The sequence below is a fragment of the Idiotropiscis lumnitzeri genome, chromosome 11 (assembly GCF_059441095.1).
Source record: "Idiotropiscis lumnitzeri isolate Australia: NSW breed Sydney's pygmy pipehorse chromosome 11, RoL_Ilum_1.0, whole genome shotgun sequence".
In the NCBI taxonomy this organism is placed as follows: domain Eukaryota; kingdom Metazoa; phylum Chordata; class Actinopteri; order Syngnathiformes; family Syngnathidae; genus Idiotropiscis; species Idiotropiscis lumnitzeri.
Window position 1 is genome coordinate 17,998,433 of NC_142401.1, and position 16,243 is coordinate 18,014,675.

A 16,243-nucleotide genomic window follows, 5' to 3' on the forward strand; every position below is an offset into this window, starting at 1 on the left:
AACCGCATAATTTTATCGAGTAATATCACATCACATTAGACTCACAATAGTGATTGTGTTAATTGTGTGGAAAATAGATATCCACCACTGAGCGAGTATAAAGTGGGAAGAAATTGTGCAATGCTGTCCTCTAGCGGTCAAATGTTTATCGCTCCTGTATTTACTAACCTTCAGAACGGCCGCCATATAAGCGCCATTTTATTTAAAAAAAAATAATTTAAGATTTCATTTTATCAACCAAATAAAAACAGTCCAAATTAAAACTGCACTTGCGCGCGCCCTCTCACGCGCGCGTGCGCACACACACGCACACACGCACATAAACGCACACTCTACGCCCAAAGCAGTGACAGGAAGTTTGCTGTGTGAGTCGAGCAACTCCCCAAAACTACAATACACATCTCATATTGTTGGCTATTGTCGTTGAGGTCTTTATTGTTATTTGGCAAAAAAAAAAACTCAAGAACTATATCAGAGGCTGGAGATGGCATCTGACATCAGTCAGGAAGAGTTGGATTTTTCAGATCTGTTTCTCTATAATCCACCTGGTGAGGATTTTTCTTCTGGCTATATCACAGGTGAGCATCCATTAAATGTAACACTGCATGCCGAAATAAGTGCAGCTACAATCTTTGTTTAATAGCATATGTGTGGTTGAATTTTCTATTAGTGTGTATGTATACAGTTTTTCATAAATTTAATACAAGTGTAGGAGGGACTTAGTTGGAACTTGGACACATACAATTTATAGCATTACACACATACACACCCAAAACTCTCCACTGCTCGATTTTCATTCATAGTTCAGCCATTGATGAGCTCTCAGTGTGGTGTGTAACTAATGTGGTCTTGATTTCATTGTTAGTTCAACAAATTTAAAGTGGCTAAAATAAAGTAAACACGTCCTGATTTTTAATATCTTGGCTGATGGTTAACTTATCTAGTAACACAACCAGTTTCCCCTCGGTTTATGTACAGCAACAACATGAGGTTCAGGTCACTGTCTAATTATTCCAGTTCACGTTACAATCACGGAAGTCTTGGCTCGGACATACTCAGTATTAAAGATTTTCCATCATAAATATTTTGTAAGTCTAACATTTACGATTGTCTGCCCTGACAGTTTCGCCAGCAGATCAGGGCTGAAAAATCACTCTTAACACACCTGCACCTCAGCATAATCTTTTAAGAGATGTCCAACAACCTTTGTTAACTTTGATCACAAGGGGAAGTGCAATTTATCCCACTAAAGTGCTGTATTTTACTAAAATGTTCAATTACAAAATCTGAGTACAAAAGAGTGTCTCTGGTTATATTGGCAGGTGATGCTGGTCATTCCGCCCTACTGGAGGTCAACCATCACACTGGATTCACTCAGGATGCCTCCACGAATAGCCCAGCTGACAAAAGCTCATCGGGGGTGGTGTTTGACTCCATGGGCCTGGCGACAGCACAAGGGGTCATCCCGGCTCCCAGCCCGAGGATTGAGATCACTCCGTCAGGGGACTCTCTGACCCCCCAGGCCTTACAGCTGAGTCCCGGCTCCAAAGCCCTTGGAGCCTACCGGGAGTGTGCAAGTCCTGCTAGTAGCAACTCCTCCACCGGCTGGCCGGCAGAAGGATGCTCTCCATCAGCCTCACCATGCATCTCCCCTTCTAATAAAGGCGCATGTGCCACAAATTTGCCCACCATAGATCTCTGCCCCTTTCTCCAGGGTATCCAAACATCTTCCTCCCACTCCTCTCCGGGTAATAGCTTCAGCGACGAGCTCTTCCTCCTGCCTCTGCACCAAGTCACCCCCTCACCACTTGTCCACCGGCGCTGCCGCTCAGTGTCGCCACAAGGCAAGCGCACCATCGACCAGGCCCTCCCTTGTCCAGGTCCCACTCCTGTCAAACAACGTTCCCGGAGCCCGAGCCCTATCCCCGAGCCCTACAACCTGCTGGGCTCCCTCCCCCTCCAACTGAACCGGGCTCCAGATGAGCGCCAGACCCAGGCTCGGGACTCTGGGCTGTGCCCAGAAGACAAGATGAGCAACCTCCTCTTATCTCAAGATACGGTGCGTGGTGCAAATGTGCCAAACCCAAGGCCAGATTGCATGTACAGGGAGGGTCAAGAGCTGGAGAGGGTTGGCTGGGTAGCAGCTGAAGTCAGACCCGGCTTCTGCGTACGCCCAACTTCATGGCCTCATCAGCCAGTCCACTTTGGAGCATTTGGGTGTGTTACATTTCTTTCTCAAATTTAAAGAATATCAAGTATGTCGTCTCTTATCCCTCCTTTCTTCTTAAGAGGTCTTTCCTTGGCACCGACACCCTCTCTAGAGTGGCCATTGCCCAGTCAGTCAAGCCAGTACGAGCTGGTGATCAAGACCCAGCCAAGATCTCACCACAGGGCTCACTACGAGACCGAGGGCAGCCGCGGCCCTGTCAAGACACCAAATGGCGCGCACCCACAAGTCCAGGTACTTGGTTTGATCAATTCAAAATCTTTGTGATGTTTGATGCTTCAACATCAAGCAACTAGTAGGGGGATAAAAAAAATCACTCTCACTTCTTGTCCCTGCCATCCGTTCATTAGAAATAAGCAGAAGCGAGATTGTGCACACACAAGAGCATTTCCTGCAAAGACACTGTGTCTATGTAAAACAGAGAGCAATGCAAATTCAAATGATCCGTACGCTCACATGATCCATGATCATGATACGGCTTGTTGAAGCTGGCTGTAAACACACCAGCAGGTTGCTTTTATTCAAATAAAAAGCAAATATTTCCTAAATGGTCTTTATTGACTGGTCTGGCGAAGGAATGAATGAGCTGTTGCTCTTTTTCCTGGTTCAATGGCTTGGTGTTCTTCAGCGAGGCAAAAGAATGATTTTGTGAGAGATCCCCTTTTCAAGCGCCATACTAAGATGCTTTCATTGCACTCACCAGCTCCACGGTTATCGAGGCACGGCTCCGCTTGGCCTGCAGGTCTTCATCGGGACAGCCGACGAGAGGCAGCTGAAACCGCACGCGTTCTACCAGGCCCACCGCATCACCGGGAAGACGGTGACCACGCCCAGCATGGAGAAGATGGTCAATGGGACCAAAGTGTTAGAAATTCCTCTTCAGCCAAACAACAACATGAGAGTTGTGTGAGTGCTCACATAAAAAACAGTCCCCGGAGACATTAACACTTCCTGAGCTTCAGTGGCCTTCTTGAATCTCTCGAAGGGTGTTCAAATCAGAATCAATGAGTCTTTTTACACCTAAAACATATTTTAATGTCATTGCTGATACAAACATGCAACACTTCCTGTGTGCCAGCTTGGTTTTCCATGAAAGATATACAGGCCTCCAGGTGTTTACAACCACAACCATAAATGCTTTGAGAAAAAGAACTGTTTCAAACAATTGGAACTAAATAATATTTTATAAGGCTCATAAATGTAGTGCCAATGAACCAATAGTCTTACATAGGATTTGGCCCTATTCAATGGTTTCCAGATGTCACGTAAATAATTACAATAAAATCACGCTTAGAGATTCTTTTTGATTTCTCAAAATAGCTCAGAATGACCTTTAAATTTATAATTCCATTTCCTTAAGTCTTTAACCTATTTTGCTCTACGCTACATTACTGAGACAGAATCCTGCGTAACTGCTGCTCTTTTGCCGTGTTTCCCAGGATTGACTGTGTTGGAATTCTAAAGCGGAGAAATGCTGACATCGAACTGCGCAATGGCGAGACTGACATTGGACGCAAAAACACTTGCGTACGCCTCGTGTTTCGCGTTCACATACCACAACCTGGTGGCCAATTGGTGTCGCTTCAAGTGGCCTCCCATCCAATCGAATGCTGTAAGGATGTAGCAAAAGATAAGTCTTAATTGCATTTGGTGGGATCATGCCCGTTTTTTTTTTCTGTGCTAATTTAATGATATTCAACATTCTTCAGACGGTTCTATTTTCTGATAATAATTCCAATGTTGTACTTTGTATATCTTAAAATAGACGACTCTACTATTCTTTAAAACAATCCAGAAAATGGCATATTTTTCACTTCAAAAAATGAACACTTCTCTGGACTATCCCAAAATAGACCTGAAATAGTCTTATTCCAAATAAAACTATCTTATCTTTTAAGGTTCCTCAAATTACGACGTAATTCCATTCTTAGGGCAGCGTTGTAACCGGAATTTGTAACTAATTCAGAATGTTGGACAGTTAATCGAAATTTTAATCATGAATTTGATTTTGGCTTCTCTCGATCTTTAACATTTTATAATCGAAGAAAACAATTAATCTGCATTCTGGTGCGGTGCATTTACAAGTTTCCGATTTTGAAAATACCCTGAATGCACCATGTTGCTTACATAGCAAGTATGTAGCAAATATAGCATGGTTTAAGCTGTTTAATGACACTCAGTTTACTTTAAAATTAAACACCTAATAAAAATAATCACCAGCACACCTGCGAACCTTGTGAGGATAAGCGGCTTGGATAATGGAAAGGTGGACGACACATTGTAGAACAAAACATTGCTAGTGCTAATGCTAAAGTAATTGGAGGATCCCATTCAAATTATAAGAGGAAATTAGTATCGATTTCCGGAGTTACATTTCTTCAAATAAAATTTTAATTGCTATTATTTTAATAATTTTTTATTTCATTTTGTTAGAAAAGTATTTTCTCTTTTTCCTTTCAAGTTATATTTAAAGTTGAGTTTTAAAGGATTCATGGTCCAATTACTTTTTTTGTCATCCCAACACACATTTTCACGTGACATGGCAGAAAATGCAATCCCTGAGATCTCTGGTTAGCCCAACAAATCCCAAGACTTTTGAAAATAAAATAAGACAAAATAAATATGATAAAGGTAATGTTTTCACTATGAGTCAGTGTACGTAAGGATGGCATCAAAGGTGTGGACGGAGAAGAATGAAAATGCAAGAGGCTTGAATTTTACATGATATTTACACCGCCATTTTGTACTTGACTAACCCCGATACTAAGTTTTGAAATCGATTTCAATCTCTATCAAAATAATAAAGATTATTTTGTGTATTTTTATTTCATTCCAGAATCCTTCACTATAGTCTATCATAAAACTACACTAAAGTAATCATAACGTCTTCATGTGCTGCGTCTTGATGTATTCTTACGCCAGTGTGCAAACAAGTTCATTGTGTGCCGTCTGTAACCGCTAAGCGGATGTTGGTAAAACTATAGCTCAGAAGGCCTGTACTGGCTGTTGTTATTATTCTTTTGCAAAAAAAATATATAATTTGAAACTGTTTTTGTTCAGCCCAGCATTCCGCTCAGGAGATCCCTTTGGTCAAGATGCAGAACATGGACAGATGTTCCGTACTTGGTGGGCAACAAATGCTCCTAACTGGGCAGAACTTCACATACGACTCGAGAGTGATGTTCTCAGAGAAGACAGAAGGTCAGAGTTCTATGTGAAACAGAAATGACATACTAGGTTTGAATCACTAGGATGCAGAGTAACCATTTAAAAACAGAAAGTACCTTGCAATCCTACTGAGCACAAACACCGGAAACGTGTCTAACCATCAAACCAGGCTTCTTCTAAAAGAGATACAGCAAACCACTGAAGCAAATAACCACATTCATTTTTGATTTTGTTCAGAGATGCATATAAAAAAAGAAAGATTACACCACACTGGCCTATAAAACCTCCATTTTCAAACTGTGGGTGACAACATCTTGAACATGCTAAGGCTCTTCCTACAGCCAAGTTTTAAACCACAGGTTAAATGTGGATGTTAATATTCCCACAAGGAACAGGCAGATTTTGTATTGGATCTTGTAAAAGACTGCATGAGTGTATAATTTTACGTGGAAATATTTTATCCGGTTCTGCTGCTTCTGCATGCTGGTTTTGTGAGAATGAACCTAACGCACTGTTGAGAACTAAATGAACAACATCATGGTTGCATGGGTTTCAATAAGCAGGATGTGGTTAAACAGACTAAATTTGGATTTAAAAACGAATAAGAAAAGCAAGAGCAAGGTGAGTAAGAGAGTAGGCAAGTTGAACACTCCACTTCACGACAAACCAAAACCATATTTGACTGTTTAAAAGCATTTTTATGCTGTCTTTTCTCTACATGTCTGTCCACTACTTTCAGATGGCCAACAAATCTGGGAGGTGGAGGCAAACACAGACCGAGAGAAAAGCCAATCTGTGAGTTTCTTGTAGTCGCACAACAGTTCCATAAAATGTATATCTGACAACCTTCCATAGCCTCGAACCGCAACTGTTTCAACAGCTAACATTTTCAACGTCCCTTCCAGAATATATTGTCGGTTGAGGTCCCTCCATATCGTGATCGAACCATTTGTTACCCAGCCAAAGTCAACTTCTATGTCATCAATGGAAAGAAGAAGCGCAGTGAACCTCAGCACTTCATCTACACCCCCTTGATAGGTATTTAACTCATCCCCCTGAAATACAAAACATGAGTCCATGTTTTACTCATCAAATTGAAGGCTAGCAGCGTCTGAGCAGCTTTCTTTTTGTATCCCAGACATCAAAACAGAGCCACTGGACGAGTGGCAGGTGAATTTGTGTGATTACGCCGACACTCAGCCTTGTTCTGACACACAAGTGAGGTCACTCGTTCATCGGTTGGAGAGGGAGAGCAGTCTTCAAACATTCAGTGTGCGTGCAGCAGATCCATGGGATTACCAACCAGTCTTTTACCAGTCAAGGGCAGGCAATCTAATCAACAAACCAGACCTTTGCCACCCTACAAACCAGCTTTATTATCAAAACTATGCTACCACTATCCATGGTAGCATCCTTCAGGCATCAATCCCTTGCAATGTCCATGCCTCAGCCCATCTCCCTCAGGGTTGCAATGTCAAAACCGCCACAAACAAACTGAGTCAAAGCCCTCAGTTGACACAAAGAGTCCAGGCTTATTCATCGACAAGACATCAAAGTTCTGTGCAATTTAAGCCGTCTTTACGAAAGGCTTTGCCTTCCACATTCGTCCAAAGTGACATTTGTGTGAAGTCTTTAACCCAGACCGGCTTGAACGGAGTCAACCAAGAAGCTCAAACTCAGAAGGAGGTTACAGTAAAACAGGAGGAGCTCAGCTGTGTCTACCTGGAAGACGGTGAGTAAATTCAGCTTGTACACAGCCTATTTTCACAGTCAGATAAACTAAGATGCAATCAATTATCATCCAGTTTATATCTCAAGAGCAGGGCTGGGCAAACTTTTTGATTGGTGGGCCTCAATGGGTTCTTAAATTTGACAGAGGGGCCAGACCAGGAGTTGATGGATGGAGTGTTTTGGTAACATAACCTCGTTGGATAAAAAAATATATATGTTAAATGAAAATGAACAAAAGCATTACGACAAAATATCTTTCTTTGACATACCACAGTATTTAGAAAATAAAGTATTTACAAGGTTTATTCATTTAATTTTTTTCAAGTTTGGCGGGCCGGATTAAAACGCTTAACGGGCCACATGTGGCCCCCGGTCGTAGTTTGCCCACGCCGGCTCAAGAGTGTGCCTGAATTAATGCAAAATTATAGTATTAAGAACAAAGTCATTTCTGATTATACTACGAGACACCATTAGTGTGGCCACAGATACAAATTGAGGACTACTCTTTAGAAATGTCATCTAAAAGGACAACAAAGCCTGACAGGTCTGATTCTTGCCATCCAGTCTGCAAAGCAAGCAGGCACATTGCAAGTGTTCGCTTGCAAATCCTGAGTTGTGGTTTATGTGGCCTTTTTCTCTTGACTTTCCCGTCTCTGTTACTCTTGCTTTTACACATTCGTTTACTTTTAAACACACACTAGCAGAAGTGTCATGTACACTGTCTTCCCCAAATCAAGAAAGCAGCGTCATCACATCCGTTGCAAGGCCCACTGACGGATCTTGTTGTCTGTGGACCAAATTATTTATTATCTTCCCTGTGGACACATTAACGGGAAGTACTGTATATATGCAAATATAAAATAAAGTAGCCAAACCGGTGTCAAACAAAGCTCCTGTGTCCATTCTGTGTTTCATGCAGACTGACATAGTGGTGGGTGCAAAGTCTAACAACATCCAACTTCTTTTTTTTGTTGTACTCCTGTTCTTGAATCTTTTGGGGAATAATGTACTTTAGCAACAATAGATATTCGGCCCACAAAAATAAAAAAGGAATGAAGCATTGCCAGCTGGTGGTTATGCCTGTAACTACATTTATTCCAGTGGTGGATATTCCTTGCAGGTTAAACATTGGAGAGAATGATATTTAAAATTGTTATATCCTTTTTTGGTTGTTATTTATTTATTTTTTGCAGTGAATGACATCATACGAAGAGACCTGAGAGACCACCACCGTGACGCTGGAGGCCCGGGGCATCCCAGACTATAAGAAGAAGAACAACAACAACTCAGGATCACGACACTTTCGGCTAAATAAATCCCAGTCATCACCGACATCGTCAGCATTTGCATTGAATTCTTTATGTTGTCATCAGTGATTTTTGAGTCAGCTTTTACAAGTAGTACCTTTCATGTGATTGTGCTTATGTACGTGTGTGTATTATGTATAAAGGAGTAGGTGTTAAACTCCTAATAATCAAAACATGTCTGTATGCAGTATGTATTGTATACCCAATGTATATATACACATGTAGTGGTGCAGTACAGTCATTCTTTCAAATGGTCGAGATTTTTCTGTTTTCATAATAATCATTCTCCCTTGCACATGAAACAACATGGACAAGTTTGGGATCTTTGATTTCCCATCCTGTGACGACAATTTGGGTGCGTATACGCAAAAGGAAAATTGGAGAGTTGCTTTAAATACTGCATAAATCCTGCTATAAACAAAACTAGCTAGCCTTAAGTTGAATCCAGTTAAGTGTGACAAACTTGGAGAATTACAAATAATTCAAAACCGTGTTCAAAGCAAATTGTCTATGTCTCCGTGGGGTTTTCTGATTCCTGAGCTAGATCCAGTCTTATATTTATCAGAAAATGACGGGCAAAAGACTCTCTGTTAAATAAGTGGCTTAAACGATGGTTTGAAAACATTTCTAATACTGAATGTTAAAATGTATTTGAATGTTTTTATATCAGTTGCAGGGAACCAAGAAAATGTGCTTGAGGTCACAAGATTTCAAGGGAAACTTAGAAATGGCAAACATTTCACAAAATGGCACGATTCGTGTGACATAACCCCAAAGGTCAGTCTCGAGGTTGTGCCCGCTCAAAAGACGAACAGGAAAGTTGACACGATACCAGATAAACAGGATGCTAAAGACACCAAGACGCTTGTGACTGCCAAAGCGAGTAAACCAAAGGCTAACACGAAAAGAAAGACCATCAACAGGACGCAGAGGCTCAAAGGTACAAAGTTACCAGTGAAGACTATGGTTGCTGAAGGGACCATAGTAAAGTCGTGCACAAAACCTGAAACGCTCATCAGGAAGGAGAGGTCCAAAGCCACAAAATCTGCCACGAAGGCTACAAAAACCCAGATAGGGTCTGGTCTAAAACAAAGCACTGTCACAAGTAAACAAAGACTCAAACCCCAAAATTCACTTGTTAAGGCTGTGCAAGTTAAAGCAATCAAGAAAGAATCTGGCAAGCTACCTGAGGAAGACATTAGGAAGTGGAAGGTCAAAGTTGCAGAAATGCCGGTTAAATTTATGCCACAAAAAGGGACCAAACTCAAATCTAGCACAGACCAAAAGACAACAAGTAAGCTAAGAGTCAGAGCGAAAAAGCGTCCAGTGGAGGCTGCGCCAGCGAAAGTACCCAGGACACACACAAAACTAGACCCCCTCCTCCCTAAAACAACTGTCAAGACAATGGCGAAAAAGCGGAAGGCTGAGACTAGACAAGAAGCCACCAGGAAGAAACAGCGGCTTGAAGATACGGTTGAGATAGAGAAGGATCTTCTGGATAAGAGCAGCAACAAACACTCGGGCACAACCCTTAAAAGGGAAAAGAAAGGCAAACCGATCAAAGTGTCGGTGAACAGATGTAAAGACAACGCAAAACCAGACACCTTCATAATGAAGAAGAGGATCAAAGATAACAAGGTTTCAGTACAGGCTGTGAAGAAGGGTAATAAGAAAGAATGTGTCACAAACCAGCAGAGGGTGAACACTACTACGTTGTCTGAGAAAGCAATGCCACCAAGAGAAAGTTTATGCAAAGCAACTGAGGTGCATGAGGCTCTGCCGGCAGAAAGGGAGTCTTTCTTCAAACCAAAAACTTCTTTCTTAGACCAAGTGAAAACAATTCTCTTAAGTTCAACAAGCAGAGGTAAGATGACAGTGTAACGTGTCAAATTTCCAACAAGTGATCCAGTAGAGTTTTGCTTCGGCTCAGTAAATCCGAATCTGTTTGTGTGCAGCCACGTTTGAGACCAAATATGAGAAGTTTGCAAAGATTGGCAAAGGAGGTTTTGGATCAGTCTATGCGGGTCACAGGAAAACGGATTATAATCCAGTAAGTCGCCAGTTTGCACTGTACACACTCTGTACAAACACAATTTATTTGTTCCCAAAGCTAACCAAATTCATCCTGAAGGTGGCGATCAAATACATCCCCAAAGCAAAAGTAAAAAATGTCCCATTGGTGAGACCACTTTTGCCTTCGACCTTCCTTTTTATTTTTTTCCTTGATATCCTTTTATCTTTGCATTGTCTAAATGTGCTCACTATTTCATAGAGCATAAATGGAAAGGTGCAGAAGGTCCCCTTGGAGGCCATCTTCATGCTGCAAGCATCCAGTATCAAGAACTCGGATGGCAAATCAGCTGTTATATCACTGCTGGAAATATGCGATCTGGAGAAAGAGCTCGTTCTGGTTATGGAGAGGCCGGTCCACTCTGTGGCTTTGTCGACATACTTGACCCGACGGACTCTCGGTCTACTTGAGGAGGATGAGGCAAAGGTAACTAAAGATTATTGAAATGTACATTCAGTGTCCACTGAGTGATTGTTTCGTGAGGGCTTTGTGCTTTTGAAATATTAGGGCTGCAACAATTTAATATTTTGGTATTTGGATATAATACTGGGCGGCACGTTGGATTAGTGGTTAGCACAATGGATTCAGAGTGGTGCAGGATTCGATTACGGCTCCGGCCTTCCTGTGTGGATTTTGCATGTTCTCCCCGTGCCTGCGTGGGTTTACTCTGGGTACTCTAGTTTCCTCCCACATTCCAAAGACATACATGGCAGGTTAATGCCTAACATTTAATGGGAGGGCATTCTATAAGAAGGACCGGCAACAGAAAAGGCATGATCTTAAAGCAAACTCTTAAGTGTACTGGGAGCCAGTGAAGAGAGGTTAAGATTGAGGTTATGTGATTGGTCGTCCGAGCTCCAGTGAAAAGACAAGCAGCAGCATTTTGCACCAGTTGGAGGCACTTGAGGGAGAACTGGCTGACACTAAAGTGCATTATGAATGAATGAACGAATGAATGAAAAACTGAGTATATTACTGAGCGAGCCCGCTGGCGACTACATGAACTAAACTACTCCGAATTCCATTCGTAACCTTGAAAGGCCCTAGATAATTTGTTCTCACGCTACTCTGGCTTGTTTTTTCCTCAGTACATCATGAGGCAGCTGGTAGACGCCGCAATCAAAATGCATGCTGCCAACATCTTCCATCGAGATCTAAAGCAGGAAAACATTCTACTCGAGGCCTCACCCGGCGTCACTCGAGTGCGGGTCATAGATTTTGGCTGCAGCTGCCTAGTTAGCATGGAACCATACCATGACTATTTCGGTAAGACCTTCTCCATTCCTGATGTGCCAACTGACAGTTCCATTGTTGTTCTTTGTCCATTCCTTTGTAGGAACCTTGAAGTATGCTCCTCCAGAGTATACACACAAGCGTCCATATTGCGCCGGTCCGACCACAGTATGGCACCTGGGTGCGTTACTTTTTGAACTGCTGGACGGAACGCAACGTTTTGACACGTGCATGTTCCTTTCTAAAGGGCTTCAACTGAATAGGGATCTGTCTCAAGGTGAACAATTTGCATTCCTACAACACAATATATCAGCAGATCATTGCAGCGTAAACACTATTTTGCACTTTTCTCTATCAGACTGTGGAGATTTCTTGTGGATGTGCTTGAGCTTAGACCCGACTCAACGTTGCACTCTGGAGCAGATGCAGTGGCACCCATGGCTACTCTGATACCCTTCGGCCTCACCAATATAATCCATTTTCTAAACGTTAACATAACTGCCAACGGAATCCGTTGCTGTGTAAATATATTTTTTTATACTATGGACAAATAAATATTAGAATACTTTGTGACTTGTAAATGTAAGTGCGTCAAGTTTATGCAACGCAGTTTTGGCCTAATAACTGGCTCAGTCACCTTTCAAAGTGTTTGGAAGGTCATTTATTTGTTAATGTCTTACTTGACAGTTTGTTAAAAATGACTTATTTGATGATATTTTAACCTGTACCGCAGAATTTCTCCTCCCTGAGACATCACAGTGCTTCACCTTATTGTGGTGGAGCAATGTGGAGCTGGTTGGCTTCATTTCCAGTTAGGGTAGAACCCAGCCAAGGCTGCCTTTTGTCACAATTCTGTTCAGAAATTTTTGTGGACAGAATTTCAAGGTTCAGCCAGTTCCACTTTAATGGCCTGGGAAGTGAGTCTCTGTTGGTGTCATCAAGCCATAATCTTCAAGTAACCATGATGTTTTTAGCATTAGAATCAGCACTATCAAATCTGAGGCCATGGTCTCTAGACAGAAAAAGGCGGACTTCTTTATCCAGGTTGAGGATTAAATTCTGCAAGAGTCCAATTACCTTGAGCTCTTGTTCACAAGTGATGGAATAATGGAGCAAGAGATTGAAAGGTATCTACAGTATCTGAAAAGATGCAAACTTTGTCTGCCATGTTTAAGAAGGACATGAGTGAGAGGCGAAGCTGTTGTTGTAACGATCAGTCCCACCCTCTGCTACGATCATGAGCTGTGTGTCAAGACCGAGCGAACAAGATTATGAATTGTCAGGTTCGCCAATTTGACATATAGTGTTCGTGAGCTAAAAGGAGAGACAAACAGCTCTTTTGGAGACGGAAAGGTTAACCAAAGTTTATTTGACAACTTTATCTCCCCTCCCGTTCCTCGATGCTTTTCACACATTCCCTTTTATAACATCGGGGAATCAGATTACACTCAAGGGTGGTACAGTTCGTCTTCTCAAAAGCTGGTTTGGTCCGGTTCATCATTGGTGTGTCGTCGTGGGTCGCAGCTGACTTTGACGTCAGCATCTCTTATCAGGACCTAGCACGATGTTGCTTGCTTCAGACTCACTTCTGAAGAAGTGCCACCGCCCTTCTTTTCAACATGATATGTGCACCATGTATTGAAATAAAGTTGCGTCATGGCAAATGTATAATAACCTCCAAATATTATTCTAACATTCCCCCCTGTTTATTCTACATTTGCCCCAAATATTATCATCAATGGAATTTCCAAAGATTTAATTCCATCAAATCATTAGCTTGATAGCAAATGTAAACCCCTCTATTTTTCTTTGTTTAACTTTAATGTATTTGAGCGTTTTGGATTAACGAATAGGATCTCCCAGGTAAATTCAGTCGTCGTCATCAACTTGGTCATCACTGTCTCCTCCATCACCAGCACTTCTGTAATTAATCAAAGGATATATTTCCTGTCGTTTGGAATTTGTTGGAGCGAGAGCTGTTGAGATAAGTCGGAAAAGCAAAACGCGAATGCAGGGAATACAACAACATCCATACAGTACAAGGATTGAGGTGAACATTGTTATAGAAATCATTACAGAAAATACCATATTTTTATATTTACCAAACGTTTTGTTCCACCACTCATCCCATGCAGAGGTAGTCACACCTGAGTGTTCCTTCAGCTTATGCTTCAGGGTGCGCAAGCCTGCAATGGCTCTTGTGAGGGACCCTTCCGGAGAAGTGTTGTTAGGAATGAAAGTACAACCATTGATCCCCAATCATGGCGCAAACCCCTCCTCTCTCTGCCAACAGCATGTCCACCGCGATGCGGTTTTGAAATGCCATGAGTGATGTTGCTGCCAATTGTTCTTTTGGACCAATTTTACGTCACCCCAGATGGAAGGACGACGTAGGACCAATTGTTCTTTAATAGCTATAAATCCTTCTTCAATGAAGTTCCCCAATCTTTGCACGTTATAGTGTATGTAATTTATTCGATCCACATTCTTATTCGGTGTAATCCAAAGAAGAATGGACTCGAACCCCGCTGCGATTTGATTTACCAATTTATACTCATCTGGTACGCCCCTTGGTTGGCCAATTGCATCCAAATAAGTCATATCACCATCCCTCCAGGAAGCACTTCGTCTTTTCCTGGCGTAATAATAGGGGTATTCGTCAGCTTCAACTGCCCTTTGAATATCCCTTGCTGTGGATGGAAAAATAGACACTGGTAAGAGAAGTGACACCAATGCACAAGTTCCAACTGTGTCCTTTAATGAATCAAATAGTTTAGTACCCCGCACCACCACCACACATCGCTGCGTGGCAGTAGTGTACCTGCTTGGAGTACAGTTGTTTTACACCACTTGTGTTCCTGTGAGATTAACACAAGTAAAGTTAGCCACTGCCACATCGGTAGAAAAGATAGGCTTATCTTTCGTTGCCTTAATCGCAGCGTACACATCATTCCAAGCAATGCAGTCCGCATTAGGTGTTAATTTCATCATTACTTCTAAAAGGCATGTTGATGGAAGAGCTGTTGGAATTACTCATAGTAATGGTCTCGGACACATGCATGAAACACAGCTTTTAGTGCAACCAAAACTACACAACACAAAATCTCAATTCTTTATCCACGCGAAAATCATGTCAACCGAGAGACCCCTAATAGGGTAGGGTTGAGATGACTTTTTACAATGCACAAGGTGTATGTTGCTTGGGGAAACTGTCCTCGTTTTGGGCTTATGTTTCCCTGACAATTGTGTCGAGCACAGATCATACAGGCTCTTCAAAAAATCTTTTGAGAAAAAATTAAAACCCATATGTTGTATAAAATTGGTTTGGTTTGTCTTACCATACCATCCCTCCTGTTTGACATGTGTGTCAACATGTGTCAATATTGCGAAAAATATTTTTTGGAAGAATTGTTTTTTTTTTTTTTTTTTTTTTTTTTTTTTCCTCTGAACTGACATATATGCCATTAGTCAAAGTAGCTCCTTTTTCTAGCCATAGATTTTCTCTTGCATAAGACTTTGTTGTTGTATGTCTGCAATGATGTTGCCTCGCAGAACGTTATCTATCAGCGCACACACAGCCACACCTATGAATGGCTTGGTAGCTGCTTCTCCACCTCTTTTTTTTTTTTTTTTTTTTTTTCTCTCTCTTCTCTTCGTTTTATTTTGTAAGTATTTTTGTGTACTAAGCTGACCAGTGAATTCATATTTTGTTATCCATGAGTTTAAATGTTTTACTTTTTCCGGACATTGGCTTTCTATAAATTTCTAGTCCTTACACGTCAATTGTTGTTTCGGATCCTTTTTGCTAGCTTTTTTACTGTTTGATTTCCCCATGTTTTCCTAAACTGTTCTCCAATCCCTGAACAGGCTGACAATTACTTTGTTTTAGGTAATTCCCAAGCTTCTGCTTCCCAGACAGTTGTCGGTTAAATTTCCTGTTCCAAAATGAGGTTGCAAGCCTCCATACACACTTATTCATTCACACTATTTTTCCCTTTTTATTTATTTATTTTTTTTCCCTCGTCTTTTTTTCCCCTTATTTCTCTTTTTTTCCCCTTTCAAACGCGCGTGGAGGATATACCCCTGTTATCCCCTATCAGTGTTATAGACTATCTCTGTCTCTTCACGTAACATTGACTAGTATTCTTACGGTTTTACACAGTTTTAAAGACTTACTCTGTCTAGTCCCCACAATATCCCCACGGAATTTAACTACTTACTTGCAGAGGAGTCCGCCCTCCTGTTAACGCAGAATTTAACTACGTACCCCTTCAAATGCCCACATTTATCACACTCATTCATCACATTCGGACTTCACACACTCACCCAAGATGAGCTGAACGTCTCTCTCCGCAGCCTCCCTTCAACTTTCAGCATCCAGTAGCAAAGTCGAGGACCAGGTCCAAAAAAAGAAAGAATCCTCATCTTGTCGTGGCCACGATTGTCCCCGGTCGTCGGCTTCGCTCCTGGACGCCTCCAGTATGTTGGGTTCACGGCTCTGAAGGA

At 41.7% G+C, this 16,243-nt stretch overlaps 2 protein-coding genes and 1 long non-coding RNA gene across 3 annotated transcripts; 2 read left to right on the forward strand and 1 right to left on the reverse strand.

Moving 5' to 3' along the window:
- Positions 1-379: 379 nt before the first annotated feature.
- On the forward strand, positions 380-8,657 carry nfatc2b (nuclear factor of activated T cells 2b). The gene is made up of 10 exons (XM_088307960.1): positions 380-578; positions 1,323-2,217; positions 2,290-2,461; positions 2,931-3,133; positions 3,667-3,839; positions 5,288-5,428; positions 6,135-6,190; positions 6,301-6,433; positions 6,534-7,127; positions 8,320-8,657. The coding sequence occupies exons 1-10, from the start codon at positions 485-487 to the stop codon at positions 8,391-8,393; spliced, it is 2,535 nt and encodes an 844-aa protein (XP_088164086.1). The 5' UTR covers positions 380-484; the 3' UTR covers positions 8,394-8,657.
- An 82-nt stretch (positions 8,658-8,739) lies between these two features.
- LOC148327746 (uncharacterized) lies at positions 8,740-12,187 on the forward strand. Its single transcript, XM_088309993.1, has 8 exons — positions 8,740-8,747; positions 9,033-10,297; positions 10,389-10,483; positions 10,565-10,612; positions 10,706-10,930; positions 11,593-11,770; positions 11,841-12,014; positions 12,096-12,187. Exons 1-8 carry the CDS (start codon positions 8,740-8,742, stop codon positions 12,185-12,187), a joined length of 2,085 nt encoding a protein of 694 aa, XP_088166119.1.
- Positions 12,188-13,074: 887 nt separating this feature from the next.
- LOC148327747 (uncharacterized) lies at positions 13,075-16,243 on the reverse strand. The gene is made up of 2 exons (XR_015845855.1): positions 16,064-16,243; positions 13,075-14,427 (listed from the first exon to the last, which is right to left on the reverse strand). It is a non-coding gene; the product is annotated as an uncharacterized LOC148327747 (long non-coding RNA).

Excerpts from the sequence above, each read along its gene's own strand:
- nfatc2b (XM_088307960.1), top strand. The coding sequence starts at position 485 with ATGGCATCTGACATCAGTCAGGAAGAGTTGGATTTTTCAGATCTGTTT. Across the intron at positions 3,134-3,666 it reads AACAACAACATGAGAGTTGT|GATTGACTGTGTTGGAATTC; the intron begins GTGAGTGCTCAC and ends CGTGTTTCCCAG. Across the intron at positions 3,840-5,287 it reads CTCCCATCCAATCGAATGCT|CCCAGCATTCCGCTCAGGAG; the intron begins GTAAGGATGTAG and ends GTTTTTGTTCAG.
- LOC148327746 (XM_088309993.1), top strand. Across the intron at positions 11,771-11,840 it reads ACCATACCATGACTATTTCG|GAACCTTGAAGTATGCTCCT; the intron begins GTAAGACCTTCT and ends ATTCCTTTGTAG. Across the intron at positions 12,015-12,095 it reads GAATAGGGATCTGTCTCAAG|ACTGTGGAGATTTCTTGTGG; the intron begins GTGAACAATTTG and ends TTTCTCTATCAG.